The 18,166-nt window shown below is 32.2% G+C and overlaps 1 protein-coding gene across 1 annotated transcript in view; it reads right to left on the bottom strand.

Moving 5' to 3' along the window:
• Positions 1-2,970: 2,970 nt before the first annotated feature.
• YTHDC2 (YTH N6-methyladenosine RNA binding protein C2) overlaps positions 2,971-18,166 on the bottom strand; it is a 67,274-nt gene continuing 52,078 nt past the window's right edge. The window contains exons 24-30 of the mRNA XM_007451205.1: positions 17,664-17,773; positions 15,999-16,291; positions 11,821-11,995; positions 5,874-6,077; positions 4,938-5,120; positions 3,632-3,719; positions 2,971-3,512 (exon numbers count right to left, since the gene is read on the bottom strand). Coding sequence (XP_007451267.1) covers positions 3,639-3,719; positions 4,938-5,120; positions 5,874-6,077; positions 11,821-11,995; positions 15,999-16,291; positions 17,664-17,773 — 1,046 coding nt within the window. The 3' untranslated portion in view covers positions 2,971-3,512; positions 3,632-3,638. The remainder of the gene's footprint in view (positions 3,513-3,631; positions 3,720-4,937; positions 5,121-5,873; positions 6,078-11,820; positions 11,996-15,998; positions 16,292-17,663; positions 17,774-18,166) is intronic.

Raw genomic sequence — 18,166 nt, 5'->3', positions numbered from 1 at the left:
CACGTTCTATACAATGGAATACTACTCACGATAAAAAGAAATGAACTTTGATATACACAACTTGGATCACTCTTAAAGGCATTATGATGAGTGAAAGAAACCAGACCCAAAAGGTTACATACTGTATGATTTATTTAAATGATATTCTCAAAAGGCGAAAGCTAGAAATGTCAGAGAACAGACCAATGGCTGGCAGGTGTTAAGGGTATATAACTACAAAGGGGTAGCATGAGGGAGTTTTAGAGGTGATGGAACCGTATCTTGATTGTGGTGGAAGTTACATAAATCTGTACATGTGTTAAAATTCATAAAGCTATACATCTAAGAAAAATTTGATTTTACTGTTTGTTAATTCTAGAAGTTAAATAAATTTTTTAAAAAATTTACAGTAAACCTAACACTAAATGATGACACAACTAATTGGCCAAACAGATATTCTGAGAAGAGTAGGCAGAGTGAATAGCTAAAACTAGTCTCTGATGCTGGAAGGTGCCTGGTATATTCAAGGAATAGTGAGGAGGTCAATGTGGCTAAAGTGGAATGAGCAGAGGAGAGTAGAGAAGTTCAGAGATGTAATGGGGGACCAGATCATAAAAGGTGCTTATACCATTATAAGGACTTTGGCTTTGAGCGAAATGGGGAACCGCTGAAGGGTTTTGAGCAACAGAGTAATATGAACTGATTTAATGTTTTTAAAGGACTACTGATTTCTGTGTTGAAAACAGATTGGTGGCATGAGGAACAGGAGAAAAGGGAAGACATCTTAGGAATGATGGTGGCTCAGTCCAGAGTAGTTATGACACATGTGGTGAGAAACAGCTGGAGTCTACATATATTTTGAAGGTGAAGCCAAGAAAATTTTCTGATGGATTAGTTTGAGAGAAATAAAGGAATCGTGGATGACTCCAAGTTTTCTGGCCTGAACAACCAAAAGAATGAAACTGGCATCAATTGAAAATAGGACAGCCTTAAGTGGACTAGATTGTGGGGAAAGAACTGTAGTTCAATTTTGAATATACAGAATTTGACATTTTATTAGACAGCCAAGTAGAAATTCATTTTTGGCTAGAAAGACCATGATGCATCCAGTGGCCTTGGCTATACTGACTGCACTGTATGGTCCTCTGGGTAGAGAGGAATCATGGAGAATTCAGGAGCACAGTGAGGATCTGTGCTGCGGGAAGCTCATTTGGACTGAGAGGTGTGGCCCCTTGTGAGTTATGTGTCCAGTTTTTCACCCTGGTGTTGATTCAGGGGTTAAGTTCATTTGACTTATTCTTCAACACTTTGTCTCAGGATATAAGATTTTAAATGGTGAAGAATGAGTCTCTGAGCACAAATTCTTGAATGAACATGTCTTTCCTTGAAGTACTCATTTGAGATTATTCTTTCCTTATTGTCTATCTTTGCTGTAATTGGAAGAGTGAAGCTGGGTTGTTCAGTGGATGCAATAATGCAGTACCATCACGCAGTGTCCTGAGAACAAAAGGTCCATGGCTACATATTCTATTAATAAGCAACGGATTTTATATAAAAACACATCTTGGGATTTTCCCCATTCCCCTATTGTAATAAGGCAATATTTTTTGAGGGGGGGGGTATTGATATGAGGCCATCACCTTCTATTGCAATTTAGTATTCTTCAAAGTGTATGAAATTCATTAATATCTCAAGGGGTATTGTTGATCATTGTTACCTTAGTCCTACTATATAGTGTCAGAAATAACAAAATTTTAATGATTTAACAGAATTTAATAAGTATGTTTAAAGTTCATCTCTTCCAAAAAACAGCATTTTAATTACATTCAAATTGTGTTCATCTTAAACGTCAACAAACTCATCATTTACATACAGGGATATGTATTAGAAAACAGATGGAAATTAAAACAACTTCTATTTTTTAGAAGTTCTTACTTCCAAATTAGGACAGTGTGAACTGCTAAATATGTACCTAAACAAAATGTATCCATTATCAGAAAACCACAACTTGCTCTAATAGGAAAAGAACTGTAATACGCATATAGTGGAACATAATTCACATAGGCTCAATTTACAGGTATGTTTCAAAGTATGAAACAAACAAAAATCCTGTACCTACAAATACAGGCAAAAGTCACAGCCGACATTTTAAACTAATGCACCAACATATAATGCTTTCCCAGAGAAAGTAGAAGAGTTCCCAAGATTTTATGTTGACCCATGATTTTTCACTTCTTTGTTCTCAAATACAGAAGCAGAGGACTTAGAGTTTTCTTTTTGTCTTTAAATCAGATTCATGTTGGTTTTTTGTTACATGGCAATGACCCAACTGCATCATGAGAAGTGCTATCAAACCTGTTCTATTTAGAACTCAGTAACCAAGACATTTCTTTGATTTCTCCCTGAACCTCCATTTCCCTTCAGAAAGCGTCTAAGGAAACTTCATAGACAATTGTGGTAAAGAGAGCAAACCAAATAATTCTGAGATGGCAAAGAAATATATGAGAGTTGGCACTAACATGGGTTTACAAAAAGTTACCCTCCATTTATTAAACCACAAATGCAAAAAAAGAGAAATCTTACCTGGAAACATAAGTAGAATAAAAAGTAATAGAAAACAAATAGAAGGCATTTAGAATTGTGGCGTTTGGAGGCTTCAGTTTGGAAGACATAGAGAAACCAAGCTACCACTAACTGTTAAGAGCATTTCTCTTCAACTTGTATAACTTATTTAAATTTTTAACTTGTCTAAATCAACTTTCTCTAGCCAAAACAAAGAGATCATAATCACTGTTTTTATATCAGAGATGTGTGATGACTGTAATGTAGGAGAAAGGAAGGTTTGGGACACATCAGGTTAAAAGAAGTAGCACCAGGAATAAAACTAAGCACTTAATCTGATCTGATCAAAGTCAGGGAGGAATTCTGCATTTCTTCAGTTTTTACTGCATTTCATAGTTGCAAAAAAAGAACATCCTTTCTTTTTTTTTCCCTTAATGTGCCTCAGGTTAAAAATGGCACAATGAATAGTCCTTAATCAGCACACACTATTTTTGAAAGGGACATTTTTAGATTTTGGTCATTTGCTTTTCTTTGCTTGTTTTTTAATGATAAATCTTTAGAGTTAACTCTTCTAAAATGTTGCTCAGATGGACAGATATAGTCAGACCTTTCTTAAAAGTAAACAATTTACTCTGCTTTAAAAAAATCACCAATAAGAGTTCTAAGTCAGTGTTTCAAACAAATGAAATGTTTAACTTCAAATTAAGTATGTTTAACTGCTATTGTGTTAAATAATGAAACTACTCTATTTCATTCAATTATAAACATATTAACAAACATATAATCATTCCCTATGATCACTATAAAAATTAAATTATCCTTTTCTCTTTTATATGAAGATGGTGGTTCTAAAGCAACACTTTCAACCAGAAAAGCCCATTCAGAATAACACACAACCCCATCTCAGTTTTTGGAATTCAGTGCATTCAGTGGTTATAAGTAGGCATGATGTTCTTCTGAAGCTAAGGAGTCTGGAAGGGTTAAAAAAAAAGAAGAAGAAGAGGAAGAAAAAGAAGAAAAAAAGAAAAGATAAATAATCTAAATAATGATCACAAATACTGCCAGTACTCAAAGTCAAGTATGGTACAACCTGAATGTCAATCAGTTGTGTTTTTTTCTCCCAATGAAAGGCGTTCCCATAACTGGAGCAACTGTTCACCAACCTGAGGTTCTAGTTCCTAGATAAACCAAAAGTCAGAATGAACATAAAAAGGACTAGACTGAATTTTTTATCATCAAAACCTATACTGATAAAAATGTAAGAAAATCAACTCAAATTCCATGTTTCTACAAGAACATGCTAAACTCCTATGTTATGCATTGCTCTAATTCTTTTCGTTAAGATTCAGAGTTGACTTCCAGATTTCCAAGATTGTAGTTAACCTCCAAATATTGCAACTATCTGTGACAAAATGGTGAGAAATTTCCAGGGAGTTCTTCTGCAATTTTTTCTATCTGGAAATAATGAATTTTGTTTTCATGGAGATTTAGCAAAAGCACTCAGCTTAAACTTCCAAAGGTTTATGGTGATACTTGGCATATTAGATGTTTGGGGTATTTTTCTCAAGAAACTATCTTGGATGACTATAAGGAATGTGACTTATTTCAAAATCATTATTATAGAATAAAAATGAAAATATTTTTATATAATTGAAAAGAACATTTATAGTCCCCTTGTGACATCATGTGCACTTAAAAGGAACCCTAACACTTTTCATATGGTGATTTGAACTGAGTCACACTTGTTCAAATAAAGTATTAGATGTGACCTTAGGCAAGACTAGATAGATTCTCTGAATCTATTTTCTCCTATAAAATATTTGGCTAATAACTCATTTTAGGCCTAAGAATTGAACTACCTCATATAAAGAAGCTAGCACAGTAGTCAATATATGTTAATTCCCATCACCTTAACTAGTTTAAAATACATATCAGCAGCATCATGAAGGCAAAGCAAAGCATAATAAACATAAAACAAGCCACAAAAATATAAAAAGGTTATTATTTATGTTATATCATTAGTTAAAGCCATAAAGAACTTAGATACTGTTGTTATCCTTAGACTTTAGTGAAATTACTTCAGAATTACACTAGGCTTTGATCATATCTTTAGTTAAACAGGAACCTCCAAGAATTGACTTATGAAAGATTTTATATATGCAATGACAGAGCGAAGTCAAATTTACATAATGTTAAAAAAAACAATGAGCTCTGTCAGGCACATTTGAAAGTAGGCTTTTAACTAGCTCTTTTACTAATTTGAACCATCATCTCCCCATGTGCACACAGAATATACAATTTGTATTCTTGCATTTGCGCCTCAAACAAATCACTGAATAACAGCCAAACAAAAAAAAAAGAAGAGCGGAAGAAAAATATTAAATGCCATTGCATACCTGCCCATCTCTGCTTATCTGGACTTTCTTGTTGTCATTCCAAGGATTGAGTAAATGGTGTGCAAACTGAAAGGGAAGACTTTCTTTTCGTATCCACTCCACCTTAAACACTCCTCCTAGTCCAGCTGAACCCCAGTCCTGACTCTTCTCCCTTCCTATCTCAGAAGACATTCTAGAAAATCCCTGTGGGTAAAATGAGGGGAAATGGTGAAGGTGAGGATGACATTAAGACTCTGAATTCAATTTATCTGAGAAACTCTGAGTTTTTTTTTTTTTATTTTAAGGTAGAAATGTAATATAAAAACAATAGATATATAACAAAAATCCAGAAAGCCACCCATTGTTTTTATAAAAAGATGAATTAGCAAATTTTAGAGGAAAGACCAATTCCAGCCTTCTAATATAATTTCAAATACAAACAGATATTTTCTAAATAATATATCATGGTTCTAAACCCACATTTATCCATTACAAATGGATACAATCTAACTTCTAGGTTTTTAATTCCAAAAATGATAATAATATCAAATAATAATTCATTATTTTATAAATTCAGATATACACCAAGTAAAGATGAGTTAAGAAACACACTCAGTTTCCTGACAGTCAAAACTAACCTCTTTGGCCTATTTAAAATAAACATTTTATCAAAAAGTCACGCTTCTCATTACTTTTAATCCACCTGAGAAATAGTAAATCTAAAGTCTCAAAAGGAAAAATTGTTTATCTGGAAAAGCTCTGGTAAAACAAGGCAAAAGGAAAGGGATCCCTATACATCATTCCTTTGAAGAGGTGCAATATATTCCTCATCCAAGCACAATGCATTCTTGCATTCCAATGCAATAAAAAGCCAGCTTCTTTTTAACCTCTATGATTTAAATGATCTAATCTGCAGACAGAAGAACAATGCCCTTTTACTGCTTCAGGATGGCTCACCTGGAAATGTCCAGATCCTTGAACAGAAAATATCAAGTAAACCATGCTGCTTTCCCAAAAGGCTCGGTTTAGCTTCCTCTCATTACTGGAGGTTGTAGACCAGATACCCTTCTGTTGAGAAATTTCAAGGTTTCTCAGATTGCTACTCTTCATTATGAAGTATCGAATAGGCATGTTTGGTCTTGGTGAAGGAGATTTTGAGCCCTAAAAAAGGAAGTATAAATTCTTGAAAGGTAATTTGACCTTTCAAAATCAATAGGCTCCATTAAACATCTTCATAAATATATAAACCAAAATGTTTTACCAAATAGTCAACAAATGCAAATAGCTCTATCATGCCTGAAAACCTACACAAGGCTCAATCAAAATGAGGTTAAAGAGCCAAAACCAAGCACTCATTTTCAGAGTATTCAAAATCCCTTATCAAGAAAGGATCCTGGGCTTCCCTGGTGGCGCAGTGGTTGAGAGTCCGCCTGCTGATGCAGGGGACACGGGTTCGTGCCCTGGTCCAGGAAGATCCCACGTGCCACGGAGCAGCTGGGCCCGTGAGCCATGGCCTCTGAGCCTGCGCTCCACAACGGGAGAGGTCACAACAGTGAGAGGCCCACACACCGCAAAAAAAAAAAAGAAAGAAAGAAAGGATCCTGGTTTGCCAAATGTACTTTCAGAAAATACTTGCAAAGTCTGAAAACAAAACAAAACAAAACAAAACAAAAATTGCTCCAGCTTACTGCCTGGATACAGTTTCCAGGCGACAATGCAGGAAGGGAAACACAAACAGAATCCAATGGTCTCACTGAATTGCAGACATAGACCTTAGAGTTTAGAGGCCAAGATAACTAGATTTTCCATGGCAGTGTACTATATAGAAGGACCTTAGAGTTTAGAGGCCAAGATAACTAGATTTTCCATGGCAGTGTACTATATAGAAGGAAGCTTCATGGGAAGAGAACTCCGAGGGAACTGCAGAAGGGGTTCTCAGAAGTTTTTGGCTAAGTAGTGACCTGCACATAGGTAAGAAAAAATGACCTGAGGCCAGGAAAGATCCAAAGGAAAAGAGTTTTTAGAGCTCACACACGGTTGGGAATATTTCATCTTATTCCAGACAGAAGAGAAAGAACTTGTAATACATAGTGCATTAGCCCACAGAAGGATCATACCTTAGTACTGGAACTAAGTTAGTATCAGAATAAAAACTGCCCTGGATCCATCCTAACACTGCTTAAAAGCAAATCCCGAAAGGATTACACTGATTGCAACTAACTTAACTGTGTATCAGAAAAATGTCTAACACTATTTAAAGAAATACAACAAAAATATAGCAGCCAAACAACAGGAGAATATGACACACAACCAGAAAAAAATTAATCAACAGGAACAGAGTGAGATCTGACAGATGATGATATTAGGAGATAAGAATTTAAAGCAGTTATCCTAAATATATGTGCTATGTTCAAGAAGGTGGAGGAAACATAAATGTGATGAGTGGGGAAATAGAAGGTATTTTTTTAAAGACCCAAAGGAAGTTCTGGAGATTAAAATATAATATATGAAGTAAAAATACACTAAAAAGAATGCACATCAGATTAAACATTACAAATAAAAACATCAGTGAATTTAAAGATGTAGCAATAGAAATGGTCTCAAATGAAGGAAAGAGACAAAAACAACTGAAAAAAATGAAGAGAATATCAGTGACCTGTGGAACAATATCAAGTAGTCTTACATTTGTATACCTAGAGTTCCAGAGAAGAAGGGGGAGAGATGAGATATAAAAAAAATATGAAAAATAATGGTGTTAAATTTCCCAAAATTGATGGAAACTATAAATATACAGATTAAACAGGAAATATAAAGAGAACCAGACCGAGTCATATCAAAATCAAATTGCTGAAAACCAGTGAGAAAAAGAAAATCTTAAAAGCAGCTAGGGAAAAAGACAAATTATATATGGAGAAAGAAAGATAAGAATGATAGTAGACATCCCATGAGAAACTATGTAAACTACTAATATGATAGCATTATAATAATGAAAGAAAATCACTGTCAACCTAGAATTATATACACAGTAAAAATATCTTTCAAAAATAAAAGTGAAAAATAATTTTCAAACAAAAGCTAAAAGAATTCATGTCCTGCAGATCTGTACTTAAAGAAATGTTAAAAGAAGGTTTTCAGCCGGAAGAATATGATCCAAGACAGAAATTCGTGTCAACACAAAAGAATAAAAAGCACAGGAAACTGTAAATATTGAGTAAATATAAAGGACATTTTTCTAACTTTTGATAAAAAGATAATTGACTATGTAAGTAAAAAGCAATACATTGTGGCATTTGTAACATGTTGAAAAAAAATGTGTGAAACCAATAACATAATGGATTGAAGGGTAAAATAAAAGTACATTGTTGCAAGGTTCTCAAACTGTAACTGAAAGGGCATAATACTGATTCAGGATACATTAGGGTAAGGTAAAAATGACTTAACTAGTGAATTCTATCAAACATTTAAGGAAGAAACAATACCAAATCTATATATCTCTTCCAAAAAATTGAAGTGGAAGGAACACTTCCCAACTAATCTTTAAGAGTACAGCATTATTCTGATATTAAAACCATCCAAAGATAACATAAGAAAAGATAACTAGAGAATAATATCCCTCATAAACAAAGATCCCTCATTTAACAAAATTTTTGATTGAACAAAATCAAATCTAGCAATATTTTAAAAGGATAATACATTATGACCAAGAGAGGTATAAACATTAGAAAATCAATCAATGAAATCCATTATATTAACAGACCAAAAAAAAAAGAAAAAGAATTGTGTCATCATTTCAATAGATGTAAAAAAAAAAAAAAAAACCACTGAGTATAATTCAATGCTTACTCCTAACAAACCTTCTTAGCAAACTAGATCCAAAAGAAAACATCCCACTAAATGGTGGAAGACTTAAGGTTTACCTTCTAAGGTCAAGACAAAGAGGAGGGCTCTCAGCATCTTTATTAAATATTTTATGGCAGGTTCTAGCCATAGATATAAGGCAAGAAAAGAAATAAACGGCGTTCACTTTGGAAAGAAGTAAAACTACCTTTATTAACAGCATGAATGTCCATGTAGAAAATCCTGAGAAATCTACATAAAAAGCTAATAGAATTAATAAGTGAAGTAAGGTCATAGGATATAGGATAAATATACAAAAATCAAATGTATTTCTATATGATACCAATGAACTGAAACTTAAAATTTTAAAAAAACAACAGCATCAAAAATGTAAAATATTTAGGAATAAATGTAACAAAAAAACTGTAATATTTTAACTCTGAAATTTACAAAACACTGTTGAGAGAAATTAAAGAATATCTAAATAAATGCAGCTATGCTTATGGATTGGAAGACTAAAAATTGTTAATTGTAGATTTTCAAGTTGATCTATAGATTTAATGCAATTCCACTCAAAATACCAAAAAATTTTTCTGTAGAAATTGACAAGCTTCTTCTAAGTTTATACAAAAGCACAAAGATTGTAGAAGAGCCAAAACAATTTTGCAAAAGAAGAACAAAGTTGGAGAAAAATCATTAACTGATTTCAAGACTTACGAGGAAGCTATTATATAATCAAGTCACTGTAGCACTGGCAAAGGAGAAGTATGCAGATCAGTGAAATAGAGTCCAATAAGTAGAAAACATATTTATGGTCAATTGATTCTTGACAAAGGTGCCAAGGTAATTCAATGAAAAAAAGATCTTTTCAACAGATGGCTCTGGAACAACTGTATAGGCAAACACCAAAAAATTATCGTTCACCCACCCATACTATAAACAAAAATTAACTTGAAATTAATTAATTCAAGGTATATGAAATAGATCATATACCTATCAATACATGTAAAAGTTCCAACTGTAAAATCTATAGAAGAAAGCACAGGAGAAAATCTTGGGTTAGGCAAGGACTTCTTAGGACATCAAAAATATGAACCCTAATACAAAAAACAGATGAAACTGAAATAGAAAAAAATAGATTAAATGGATTTCCATCAATATTTGTTCTTTAAAAGACAACTGAATCACTTTGCTGTACACCTGAACCTAATACAATATTGTAAGTCAACTATACTCCAACATATAATAAAAATTAAATTAAAAATATAAAAAATAAAATAAAGTAAATAAGCAACAAGAATACATTGTACAGCACAGGGAAATACAGCCATTATTTTGTAACAACTTTAAGTGGAGTATGATCTATAAAAATACTGAATCACTATGTTGTACACATAAAACTAATATACTATTGTAAATCAAGCATACCTCAATAAAAAATTAAAAAATTTAAAAAACACTCATAAATAAATAAAGTGACAGGTTACATGAGAAAAAAAAAGACACCATTAAGAAAATGTAAATGCAAGCACAGACTATTAGAAAAAATGTTCAAAACATAAAATTAAGACTTGTATCCAGAATATACTAAGAAACTCTTACAACTAAATAAAAAAAGACAACCAATAAACAATGTAAAGAGGTTAACAAAAATTTGAACAGTTATTTCACCAAAGAAGATTCAAAATGGCAAAAAAGCACATGAAATGATGCTCAACATCCTTAGTCACTGGGGAAATGCAAATTAAAACTACAGTGGAGTATCAATGTATACCCACAAGAATGGCTAAAATTAAGAGACTAGTAATGTTAAGTATTGTTATGAATACTGAACAAATGGAATTCTCATAGATTACTGAAGGGAACAGAAAATGGTACAGCTATTTTGGAAAACAGTTGAGTAGTTTCTTGTAAAGTTACACTTACCATACAACCCAACAAACCTACTCCTGGGTATGTACCCAAGATTAGAAAACATATCTATACGTAAAGATTTGTACCTGAATATTATTCATAATAGTCAAAAAGTAGACATGAACCAAATGTCCATCAATGGTAAATAGATAAACATACTGTGGCATATCCATACAATGGAATACTACTCAGCAATAAAAAGTAATTAATAATACACTTAATAATACAGATGAATTTCAAAAGTGAAATAGCCAGTCATAAAAAGCTATATACATTCCATTTACAGGAAGTTCCAAAAAAAGCAAAACTCCCAGAACAAACAGCAGTTTAGTGGTTGCCAGAATCTAGGGGTGATGGGCATGTTCTCTACATGACTATAGTAAGTACAGTTACATGATTGTATACATTTGTCAAAATTCACTCAATTGTACAGTTTAAATTCGTGAATTTTATTGTGTAAATTATGCCTTAATAAAGGCACTTTAAAATTAAAAACAACAAAAAAATCTTAAAACCTAAGAATGCAAATCTGCAAAAACATTTCTTTTCCTCTTATTTAACAAGAGTAGTTCAGCAGACATTTTCACCAGAACCACATCATATAGCCAACGAACACTAATCGAATACTCAGGTACTAACAATGCAGGAAAGTAAATGTAAATATATTCTAGACATTTGAAATCATTCGTATTACAAATTTTTTAAAAGATACATAGTTCTCAATTCTTTATCAACATTTCCTATCTTCCTAACCCCATCCAGTCTTGTATTTTTTAATATAACCATTGAATTGGAGAAATCAATTATGAATTGAAGGAAACTATTGTTTGCAATTCTGAAGGTATGAACCAAAATTAATTTAAAAAATCTTCTTGTCATTTGTTTTTAACAAAAAAAGGTTCTAAAGATAGAGAAAGGAAATCATGAACTGCCTAGCTACATGCCATCAGTGAATGACCTCTTAGGTTTAAAACACCCCAAGATGATAACCTAAAATACTTGGCAAGCAGGAAAAAACTAAAAAATTTACTCAGTTTCTCAGCTTCTATTTATATCTAGAACAGAGGCCATGATTAGTCACTTAAAAACAATTATTTTATAATTTTGCTTAAATATGTAACATCAGATTTGCTACAAATCCTTGATACTCTACCTTTCCTGAGGATGGAGGAGAAGGACTAGCACAAGGACTTTGATAATTATTGCTGTCTGTATTCACAGAAGACTGATCTGACCTGTCATCAGTGCTTCGTTTAGGATGTAAAATTCCTCTATCTTTGTACTTCTGAGGTGGGTGCAGTGCTGGAGATGGAGATTTCGTCAATACTCTTGAGTGAAAATGAGGAAGCAAAGATCAGTTATACATAAGTTCATAATACAAAGCAGAGTCCGTTTCAAACCAAAGTTCCAATGACACTTTGATTTATGGAATAGTATTTAAAAAGGCAATTTCATTCTTCAATTACATTTAGATGAAAGAGTTGTACTATTACGGTACACTTACAAAAACAACATTTAAAATAATACAAAAATACATTTAAAACAACCTACAAAAATCTTTAACTTAATATTAAATACCCAAGTATTATTCCCTTACAAAACTCCTAATCTCTTTTAATGTCAGTCCAGGAGAAGTCCTTAATAATTATAATGTCTTATATTGATATTTAATGTCTTTTAACATTATAAAATTAATTAAATATATCTGTGCTAATGGCCTTTACTAGAATATCACTGACTCCGCCTCCATTCCACTTTCATATAATATCATAAAGCCAAATACAATAGATTTCAAAAGCATACTAAAAATTACAGTATGGTAAAGTGGAAATAAGACAGGACTAGAGTCAGGAGAGATTTTTGGGACAGTACTAAATTTACAACTAACGAGGCAGGTGATCCTAGGCAAGTCTTAATTTATCTGAGTTTTAATTTCCTTACCTGTTAGATAAAGGGAGTAAATTAGATAAACGTTAAGATTCTTCTGTTTTAAAATTCTATCAATAAATGCAGCAAAAATGGCAGTCAGGAATTTTATAATTTTTTAAAAAGTATACATCTTAGTGGAACAACCAGACATTAAAAAAAAGACATTAAGTACTTCCTAAAGTAGTGCAATATAAAGTTCATAGCACTACCTATAAAATATTCTTGCCAAAACACTGGATCTAATCAAGCCCTGAGAGCTAACCACCATTTTCCATGAAATACATAGGGTATAGCAATAAAAAGAAACAAATACAGAATGTGGTACATCTAATACCACTGACCTCGTTCCCTAAAAAAAGTCAACAGAGGAACTAACTGCTCTAGATCACAAGAGATTCAAGAAACAAGACACCCTAATACAATGCATGAGTCCTCCCTAGATGTTGTTTCAAATAAATCTATAGTTTGAGAATTGGGGAAATGATTATTTTATTGGGACTGATAATTGGATTTTGATTATGTAGGAAAAATCCCTCTATTTTTAAGAGATGCATATTTAAATACAGAAGGGTAAAATGACATGATGTGTGAGAGTGATTTTTGAAATATGTAAACAGAAAAAGAAAGGAAGCAAGAAAAAAATAATTGGGGTAGATAAAGCAAATAGGTGAAAATCTTGGTAAACTACTGAAGCTGAAATATGGAATTCACCATGACATATCATTTACTTTGTTATGTTTAACAATATTTATAATAAACAAACATATCCCCACAATTGCTTCTCTTTCAGTAAGTATCTTAGATCCAATGCTATTTCGTTCAAAAATGAAATAAAATAGCTAAAACCTAAAAATATTAACGACAATATATAATGAATAAACATCTGAATAATTAATAACAACTTGATAAATGTAAAAAACCAACTTTTCAGGGTTTTTTTCCTCTCATGAATTGACGTTCCATGAATTATCAAGTTACACCTCTAAAATTCCATCATTCTTTCCCTGGTACTTTATTTACCTGAAAATTGGGTAACAGAACTTAACTGAGAGTAATACCTTATTAAAATAAAAATGATGTTTTCAATAGAACTAAATGTCTACTTTTGTGGTTTTCAATTTGATCTTTGACTCTGTGCTCTATTCTAAGCTTTTCTCTCATACTTGGCTTCCCCCCCAAAATTTCATGAACGTAGAAACAAAACATTCGTGTAAACCCTTCCAACATAAATTTTTATTTAAGAGGAACAAAGAGTTCTGATAACTCATTTATATCTCATTTTTCTTATAGAAAAGATATGTTTATTCTCTGTAAATGAGCAAGTTATTATTTAGAAAATGACAATAAAAATTGGTTTAATTTTAAGGTGGGATGTGGGCAACTTCTATTTTAAAATAGTTTCTTAAACTTTTAAAAAATAGTTTCAATAAAATGCTTTTATTTAAAGAAATGATCTAATCTATATCTTGCCATGCTAACATGAAAACTCTAACTATAAATCCCTTTTCTCCAAGAAGTAATCCTAGAAAGATTATAACTTCTCCATTCAAAAATAAATCTTCCTAAGAGTCCTCATTCTATTCCTCACCAAGCTACATCAATTCCAGGCCTTATCTATTAATGCTACCAAAAGTCTAAAAGTGGATGAATTTCCCCAACAGTGTATCTCACTGTTCAACAGACAAGAGAATGAAGAATGCAAGGCTACAACTTGTAAGGAAAGGAAAATGGTAGACACTGGTATCACAGGTGGAAAAATGAATTTATAAGATAATCAGTTTCTAAAGCATAACTAATATTACACTTTATAATTCTGATTTTCTTCTTCTGTATTTCCAAATTTTATTAAATGAGTTTGTATTACTTTTATAAAGAAAAAAAAAATGAATTTTTTCCCCTAAAAATGTATGTGTGTAGTATGTGTGTATGTATATAGACACATATGTGTGTAAAAAGTCTCTGTGAATATAACAGGTTTTTTACAGATTAGTCTATAAATAACTCTACCACATAATTTCTATGCAAATGTATTCACAAATTCTAAACAATCATTGTTCAAGTAAACTTTTAGAACAATCTTTTTAAAAAGTGAGGCGTGTCTAAGTAGAAAATGTGTTTTTTACTATTTTCCTTTCACTTGGCAGTGTCTGCATCAGAGAAAAAGGTTCAGGGATGCATATTACGAGAAGGTTTTCTAAGCAACTGGTTGAATTATTCCTAAAATGTAATATATGAAGAACTTGGAAACCACCATGTATTATTCCTTTTTAACTGAAGTCTTAACTGATAACATGCCTTTATGCTTCATTCAAATAAGTAAAATCTGATCAAAAGAAGGCAGGTACTATATACTCCATCTGATCCTTGAAAAACAATAAGCACTACATATCTTTTATGTTTCCATTGTTCCTATTTTCAGGTTTTTAACAATGAAATCATATTCTTATCACAGAGACTATCTACCATACTGCCAAAACTAGCATTCCAAGCAAGAATTTTGTCTCTGTTATCAATTCTAACCTGGTTTAGAAACAAAAATTAACTGATATAAAGAAATTTAAATTTGATTCTAACAAGTATTTTTACAACCAGAAATATATCTGAATCATGACCAACAACTCATTATAAACACTATTATACCACCAAATACATTTTTGGATAAATAATTCAATATAAGAGCTCTCATTATTATTACTAATCATATAATAAACAAAAAATCACATCTAATTGCCAAATGCTAGAAAGGATAAAAGAAGTTAGCTAAACTAAAAAATTTTGCCAAGACAGTAAATTTATTTACTTTTTTAATATATGTATGCCTCCCCTCAATAAAATGTAAACTCTCTGAAGAAAGAGATTTTGTCTGTCTTACACATTGCCATATCCCTCACTCTAAGAAAAATAGGCATTCAATATGTCCCTGTATGAATGAATGAATAAAGTATGTTTCTGTAGGAATACTAGTCAGTGTTATTAATATCTAGGTAAGGCTTGTGGGGAGGCTGTTCTTCTAAATGGCCACAGCCAACACTTCTCGTTGTGAAGTATCTAGGAAAGATATGGCTTGACATATGTCAACTAAAATACATAACAAAAAATGTTGCTATCTTTTTCTCAGACCCTAAATTTGTAAATTCTGGAAATTAAACATTTTAAGCTTTTCCTGACAAAAAATTTCCGTGTTAAATAATTCAAGACCCCAGGAGCTTGAAATCCTTAATATTATCTAACACTTGAAAGAATTATCTTTTGAAAGTAACTCTTCCCATTTTATTGCGACCTTTTTGTGTATCTTAGATTATAAGAAGTAATTTTTAAATATTATAAAAGCATGTGATTCTATGATAAATAACTATTTTCCTAGAGAAAATATCTCATTTTGATAAAATGTTATGAATTTACCTTTCTGCAGTAGTAGATTCATCAGAAAATTCAGTATCTGCTGAAATTTTCCTACTATTATTTGACCTCCAAGATGATGCCAAAGGAAGTTCTTCTGAAGACATAGGCCTTGGCCTTTGGCCAATCCCAGATGGTTGTTGTAAACCTGCAGACTGTTCTTCAGTGCTTAAAACAGCTATAATTGCTCTTATGGTAGCTTCATCAACTTGGGACCAAGGTTTGGATGGAGCTCTCATTCGGCGTAAAAATAAGCTATGCCACTTCTGTCTAAGCTGCAGCAATAAACTGGCTGCCTATAATAAAATGGTTTCTTCAGTTCAAATAGATACAAGCAAAATATCTATCACACTTGCAAGACAACTATTTATTAGTTAAGGTCTGAAACTGTTTCCAAAGAACACGTTTTACATTTCATATCATTTACTGTCAATTTCAGTCTTTCTGTTGCATGAAAGAAATAAAATTTCTTATTTACCATTTTGAGGCACTAGAGACCCAAAATCAAATGAAACAGTCCAATGAGAGAGAAAGTAAACAATGTGTGGTAGAGTGTGATTAATACTGGAAAAGTAACAGCAGGGTAAATAAAGAAAAATACATTTAGTTCCATTCATACTTTATTTTTACTGCCAAATGATGATGTCCATAAGGCAGCTGAATTCATAGGTCCAGAGAAAAGCTTAAGCTAGAGATACAGATAAGATGTACCTGGAAGTTATCAACGCATAAATGGTTACTAAATCTACACATAGAGGTAAGGTCCTTAGAGATTGTGCAGAAACAGAAGAACAGAGTAAAAAACAGACTACTAGAGAACATCTAACATTTAAGGCACAAACACATACAGAAGAGTTAGTGAAAGAACCTAAGAAGGAATGACCTCTCTAGATAGAAGAATCAGGAAAGAGTAATGTCATAGAAACTAGTGACAAAGAAGTTGGGACAGGGGTGAGGAAGAAAAATGGGGAAGGGCAGAATCAATAAAAACAAGGGTATGGACAATAGCTAAATATGAGAGAAAGGTCAAATTTATCAAGGACAGCAGGCTGGCTTTGATAACCTGGAGAAGACAATATTGACCTTGGCAAGCACAGTTTCAGTGAAGTGAAAGATCGATGGGAATGGAAATGAGACTGCAGTAGGTTGAAGTGATAAATGAATGTATGGCAAAAAAGTAAACCTAGCCAGTATCGACTTTTAACAGTTGATATTGTCCCAAAAAAGGATATAGAATGATCTTTAAAAGTAAAGATGGAATTAAGGGAAGGCTTTATCAAGAAAAATTTTAATTTGAAAAAAACCATTCATCTTTCCTACTCCAGAGAAATATGAAAAGAGAAAAGAGGATGAACTCACATCTTTCCCTGATTTATAAACAGAGTTACATAAAATAAAAGGATCTCTTGTGTACCCAATACTCAATATTTTCTTATATACACAAAAATATTCAAATATTACCATGCTCAAACACTGAGTCACACCTAGATTTTTCAAATCCTCTAGAGAATAAACCCCAATATGGCAGAGAATGTAGGAAAACTGAAAAACAAGCTGTATTCTCTCATACTAAGAGCTCAATTTTAAAGATATAATTTTCATCACACTGTGTATCATTTCATACAACTGAATAAAAGAAATCTATCACACTACTAAAAAGCTACTTACCTCTGGCTCTAGTTTGAAATTGAGCCACTCATCAAGTTTTAAAGCTGCCAAATTAGCAGTAGTTCTGTCTTCCATTTCACTATCACTACTGTCATTAGGAATACCATCTGCTGTTCACACATATTGAAAGGAAAAAAATTTCACTTTTACTATCTTATATCACAGACAAAATAGTAAGTCAATATACTCTACATTTACACAAATCCTCCTGATATACTAACAATTTGTGTGGGGAGTTCTCCAAACACAACAGATCACAAATTAAAACTCAGTATTTGGCCATTGTTTATTTCTCTACTCAAATTCTAAATATAAGAATTTTTCAAATTTTGTCAAGAACCCTCTTCTTTTTAATATCATTTACAAGCTGATGATTTCCAAATTTGTATTGCTAGTCCAAACTTTTTCCCTGAGCTCCAGATATGGATAATAAATCCACTGACTCCAAAAGAAAAAATCTTACTTAGGATTCCTTAGCCATCTCAAATTTAACATGTCTAAGA

The sequence above is a fragment of the Lipotes vexillifer genome, unplaced genomic scaffold, assembly GCF_000442215.2.
Source record: "Lipotes vexillifer unplaced genomic scaffold, Lipotes_vexillifer_v1.1 scaffold91, whole genome shotgun sequence".
Lineage (NCBI taxonomy): Eukaryota > Metazoa > Chordata > Mammalia > Artiodactyla > Lipotidae > Lipotes > Lipotes vexillifer.
Note: the sequence above shows the minus strand (reverse complement) of the source record. Positions and strands in the feature narration are given on the sequence as shown.